Raw genomic sequence first — 6,000 nt, forward strand, 5'->3', positions numbered from 1 at the left:
AAATGTCAAAATTCAAATTTTTCAAACATACAACTATTTTACACCCTTTGAAAGATAAACATCTCCTTAATCTAACCACGTTTTACGATTTCAAAAAGGTTTTACGGCGAAAGCATAAATTTAGAGTATGTTAGGACAGTACATTTACAAGAGTTGTGTGTAATGTTTTGTCAAGTCAAAGACAGGGTCACCAAAACCATAAAACCAGCTAAAATGATGCACTAACCTTTTACAATCTCCATCAGATGACACTCCTAGGACATTATGTTAGACAATGCATGCATTTTTAGTTCTATCAAGTTCATATTTATATCCAAAAACAGCGTTTTACTATGGCATTGATGTTGAGGAAATCGTTTCCCTCCAATAACCGGCAGTCAAGTCAGCGTCACAAATTAAATAATTAAAATTAGAAAACATTGGTAAAATATTATATTGTCATTTAAAGAATTATAGATTTACATCTCTTGAACGCAATCAACTTGCCAGATTTAAAAATAACCTTACTGGGAAATCACACTTTGCAATAATCTGAGCACTGCGCCCAGAAAAATACGCGTTGCGATACAGACTAGACGTCATGTTGGGGAGATCTAAAATCGAAAATACTATGTAAATAATCCATTACCTTTGATTCTCTTCATCAGATGTCACTTCCAGGTATCACAGGTCCATAACGAATGTAGTTTTGTTCAAAAAAGCTCATCATTTATGTCCAAAAATCTCCGTCTTGTTAGCACATGATCTAAGCCAGCCGGACTTCTCGTCATGAACGAGGGGGAAAAATATATTTACGTTCGTTCAAACATGTCAAACGTTGTATAGCATAAATCATTAGGGCCTTTTTTAACCAGAACATGAATAATATTCAAGGTGGACGAATGCATACTCTTTTATAACGTATTGGAACGAGGGTACCCAACATGAACTCGCGCGCCAGGTGTCTAATGGGACATCATCGTTCCATGGCTCTTGTTCGGTCAGATCTCCCTCCAGAAGACTCAAAACACTTTGTAAAGGCTGGTGACATCTAGTGGAAGCAATAGGAAGTGCCAAAATATTCCTCAGCCCCTGTGTTTTTCAATGGGATAGGTTTAAAGGTAATACAACACATCAGGTATCCACTTCCTGTCAGAAAATGTCTCAGGGTTTTGCCTGCCAAATGAGTTCTGTTATACTCACAGACACCATTCAAACAGTTTTAGAAACTTTAGAGTGTTTTCTATCCATATATAATAAGTATATGCATATTGTAGTTACTGGGTAGGATTAGTAACCAGATTAAATCGGGTACATTTTTTTTATCCAGACGTGCAAATGCTGCCCCCTAGCCCTAACAGGTTAAGCCGATGTATAACACTTGTATTTTTTATGAATGTTTATTATGACCATTTCTGTATTTTGAATTTGGCGCTCTGCAATTTCACCGGATGTTGTCGAGGTGGGTCGCTAGCGGAACGCCTGCGCCAGAAAGGTTAAGACTCCATAATGTTTCATCATTAGACGCTACAGGCCTCCTTTAAAACGCCATAATGTTTCATCATTAGATGCTACAGTCCTCCTTTAAGACTCCAAAATGTTTTCATGTGTGTGTCTGGTAGCGCTACTCTATCTATTCTACTCTTTTCTTTTCAGCAGGTTAATACCTGCCTGGCGCCCCAACAAAATCTCTATCTTTACCCCCCTCTAATAATACAGCTATTTAGGACTAGCTTATTCCTTGCCACCCATTCTGAAATGAACTGCTGCTCTTTGTTAAGTGTTGCTGTCATTTCAGTCACTGTGGTAGCTTATGTGTATAGTGTAGAGTTATCCGCATACATAGACACACTGGCTTTACTCAAAGCCAGTGGCATGTCGTTAGTAAAGATTTTAAAAAGTAAGGTGCCTAGGCAGCTGCCCTGGGGAATTCCTGATTCTACCTACATTTTGTTGGACAGGCTTGCATTAAAGATCACCCTCTGTGTTCTGTTAGACAGGTAACTCTTTATCCACAACACAAGTTTTTCTAGCAGCAGACGATGATCAATAATGTCAAAAGCCACACTGAAGTCTAACAAAACAGCCCCCCCCCAATCTTTTTATCATCAATTTCTCTCAGCCAATCAGTTATTTGTGTAAGTGCTGAAAATCTCTATTTGTTTACTGTAAAACAAGTTAAAAAAACTATCTGATCAAAAGGGTTGGTAACAGGCTGATTGGTAGTTCAGCCAGTAAAGGGGGCTTTACTATTCTTAGGTAGCGGAATTACTTTTGCCTCCTTCCAGGCCTGAGGGCACACACTTTCTAGTAGGCTTAAATAGAAGATAAGGCAAATAGGAGTGGCACTATTATCCTCAATCATTTTCCATCCACGTTGTCAGACCCCGGTGACTTGTCATTGTTGAAAGACAACAATAATTGTTTCACCTTTTCCACACTTACTTTACAGATTCAAAATTACAATGCTTGTCTTTCATAATTTTGTTAGACATACTTGGATGTGTAGTGTCAGTTGCTGGCATGTCATACCTAAGTTTGCTAATCTTGCCAATTAAAAAATAATTCAAGTAGTTGGCAATATCAGTGGGTTTTCTGATGAATGAGCCATCTGATTCAATGAATGATGGAGCAGAGTTTGCCCTTTTGCCCAAAATGTCATTGAAGATGCTTCAAAGATTTTTACAATCATTCTTTGTCATTTATCTTGGTTTCAAAGTGTAGTTCGTTCTTTTTATTCAGTTTAGTCACATGAGTTCTCAATTTGCAATACGTTTGCCAATCAGTTGTACAGCCAAACCCATTTGCCATCTCTTTTGCCTCCTCCCTCTACACCATAACATTTTTCAAATCCTCATCAATCAACGTGGATTTAACAGTTATTACAGTCATTTTCTTAATGGGTGCATGTTTATTAGTAACTGGGACAAGCAATGTCATAAATGTGTCAAAGGCAGCGTCTGGTTGCTCGTCATTACACACCACGGACCAACAAATGTTCTTCACATCAACAACATAGCAATCACTACAACTTATTGTATGACCTCTTTTACACGATATTAGGCCCAGCCTTTGGAACTTTGGTTTTCCTAGATATGGCTACTATATTGTGATCCCTACATCTGATCGATTTGGATAATGCTTTCAAACATATTTCTGCAGCATTAGTAAAGATATGATCAAAACATATTGATGATTTCATTCCTGTACTGTTTGTAACTACCCTGGTAAGTTGATAGATGACCTGAACCAGGTTGCCGGCACTGGTTACAGCATGAAGCTTTCACTTGAGTGGGGAGCCTGATCACAGCTTTCCTCCAGTATTAGTTAATTAATAAACACAGGCCAAATTGAAATGTCTGGAGTTTTGTTTGCCTGTTCTAGAGTCTGGTAAAGATAGGGGGTTGAGTGGGACAGGCAATGTAACATCCATAACGTTTTAAGGAAAGGTTTTTGTAAAACATTCACCTTACATCAGATCATCTTGAAACTTTCTCTCTAAAGCTAACTTTCATCAAGGTTTTATAGTCTATTGGTTTCTCTCTTTTCATTGGCAGAATCATTTTTCAGTGTTATGATATTCATAACATCCATATCCACCAGTCTATCTTCATGTCAATTAACAGAACTCTGCTGGTTGTCCTGGTAACAGAAACCAGTGTGCAGATCTATTTTATTTGTTCAAACTAAACTACAGCACTTACTTTGATGTGTCAAATCTGATCCTTTCTTCTCTTCTCCTCCTCTCACAGTTCCACTCTGACCCGTTGTTTTCCTGCAGTCCACCAGCAGCACAGACAACCTCTTCATACCCAGCAGTAAGGCGCTACCGGGAGAGGCACGACATGGGGACTCCGGGAGGGTGGAAGGCCTAGCTTTGTCCTGGTAACCATAAAGAGGGGACACAGACACATATCATTATGGATGTTGATGTCACTGTTGTCATAAAGTGCTTTACAGAAACCCAGCCCAGACCCCGATAGAGCAAGCTGTATACTAGACCAGACCAAGCTGTACCATCTGGTGTTCTGATCTGGAGAGACTCTTCTCTGCCTCGTCAGCATCAGGATGTTGTTGAGGCTCCCCAGAGGATCCACAATTGTCATGTCTCTCTCCTGTGTGAATGAGAACATCAAACAGATAGTAAACTTATGATCTACTATTGCAATCATAGGGTCTTACAAGAGCCATGAATATGTCTAAAAAGGACCTAAATTGGCCTCTAAATTATGCTTTTATATATATATATATATATATATATTGTTTATGATGCAAATGTAAAAGAGTCCTTCACCGATTGTAAACGTATGACCGTCTCTTAAAATCACAGAGTCTTACAAGAGGCATTAATATGTCTAAAAAGGGCCTAAAATGGCCACATTCATCATGATTTTATAAAATATTGTTTGTGTTATGAATGTAAAAGGATCGTTCCACTAAATGGGTGCCTTTTGTGTCCCTTTGATATTTTAAGTATAAATGATGCTCCAATATTATATTTTAAAAGCCTGTTATATTAGATTTAGTGCACTTTAATATAGACCACATGGAGAATTCAATACATCTAATTGAGAAGTCCCCCAAAAATATGTACCAATGGCAGATTGTCCCTTAATTCCTACAGTACTGAACAACATATTAAAGTGTAGAACTTCAGTAGAATGCCCCTTTAAAACCACACATTAGTTCATCAACTGCATAGTTTGTGCCCCTGTGTTTAAGACAGTACTCACTGGTGGTAATCTGATATTCTGTCTCCTCCTCCTCCTTTTTCACTCCCAAAACGTCTTCCTCCTCCTCTTTTACTGAGATAGCCTCCTCTTCCTCTTTTACTCCAAAAGGTTCTTCCTCTTCTTTCAATGTTATGGAATCTTCCTCCTTTTTGATTCTGAAAGCTTCTACCTCCTCCTCCAGCCTGACAACCTCTTTCCTATCCTCCTCTTCTTCTTCTTTCAATGTGATAGCCTCCTCTTCCTCCTTTTTCATTCTGAAAGCTTCTTTCTCCGTCTAGTTTAGTGAGCTCATGCCCCCTGGGCGATTAGCCTAGCACAGTATCAATTTAACATATTTTCTCATTTAAGAAGCAAATTACGTTTAAACGAACTCGTAGATACGTAAACAGAGTTATGTACTTAATACTAATAAACACAAGATTGGTCTAAAGAGCTTCAATGTTTCGGTGTTATGCTCACTAGTAAACCACCGCGTTGGTTGAATCAGAAGCCTTTTGTCGCTGTTGAAGAAGCCTCCAGTTCCGTCCACTAGATTATACGTCACGCAAGAAGCGTCACCTGAAATACTCACATCGCCATCTGCTGACTGGAGTGGGTAACGCAGACTGGAAAACAATGTCATAAGAAGTCATTTAAAAACAACCAGATGTTATGTTTTCTCTTACTTCTTACAGCCAATAGTTTTCTCCAGGGCTGGCCTGCCCATTAGGCAGGATTAGGTGACAGATTGAAGAGGGTGGCATATTCCGAGCTAAATTGATCAAGGCTCATCACTAACAACACATAATAACACCTCACATAATGATGCCCAAATACAATGAAAACTTCTCTCACCCAGTGGCATATGGGCTATTTAGGTGAGTGGTGGTGTTGCCACATGAAGTAGTGCCCACTTTGCATAAGGAAACATGGACAGATAGGGCTCTACCTGTGTAGAACACATGCCCTTTTACCCTTCCTGTCTCTAAAGTGGCCTTTTGGGTGGTGGTATAATTTGGATTCATTTTTGTCATAGTTATTCTGAACCCACAGCCTGCAAGTCGTCGTTAAATTCACCCAAAAAATGAAAATGTCTTAGATTTTTCTCAGACTTCAAAAGTGGTCTCCTGATGTGGTATTGTTGTGGACTTAGAACATCCAATGTTGTTGTTTTTCCTATTAACAGTGTGATTTTGAGAGGGAATAACAGGGACAAATCAGAAACCTGGAATCACTAAACGTAGAAAACAGAATAATAAATAAATAAATGGAATTAGGTAAGAAAAATTCAAAAAGATTTGATAGAGAT

General features: G+C 38.7%; 1 protein-coding gene across 1 annotated transcript in view; it reads right to left on the reverse strand.

Moving 5' to 3' along the window:
- LOC106591909 (uncharacterized) overlaps positions 1-5,228 on the reverse strand; it is a 36,973-nt gene extending 31,745 nt beyond the window's left edge. Inside the window, exons 1-3 of the mRNA XM_045692041.2 lie at positions 4,713-5,228; positions 3,997-4,094; positions 3,684-3,861 (exon numbers count right to left, since the gene is read on the reverse strand). Of these exons, the coding sequence (XP_045547997.2) occupies positions 3,684-3,861; positions 3,997-4,094; positions 4,713-4,965 (529 nt within the window). The 5' untranslated portion in view covers positions 4,966-5,228. The remainder of the gene's footprint in view (positions 1-3,683; positions 3,862-3,996; positions 4,095-4,712) is intronic.
- Between the last annotated feature and the right edge of the window lie 772 nt (positions 5,229-6,000).

The sequence above is a fragment of the Salmo salar genome, chromosome 12, assembly GCF_965601325.2.
Source record: "Salmo salar chromosome 12, fSalSal1, whole genome shotgun sequence".
Taxonomy (NCBI): Eukaryota; Metazoa; Chordata; class Actinopteri; order Salmoniformes; family Salmonidae; genus Salmo; species Salmo salar.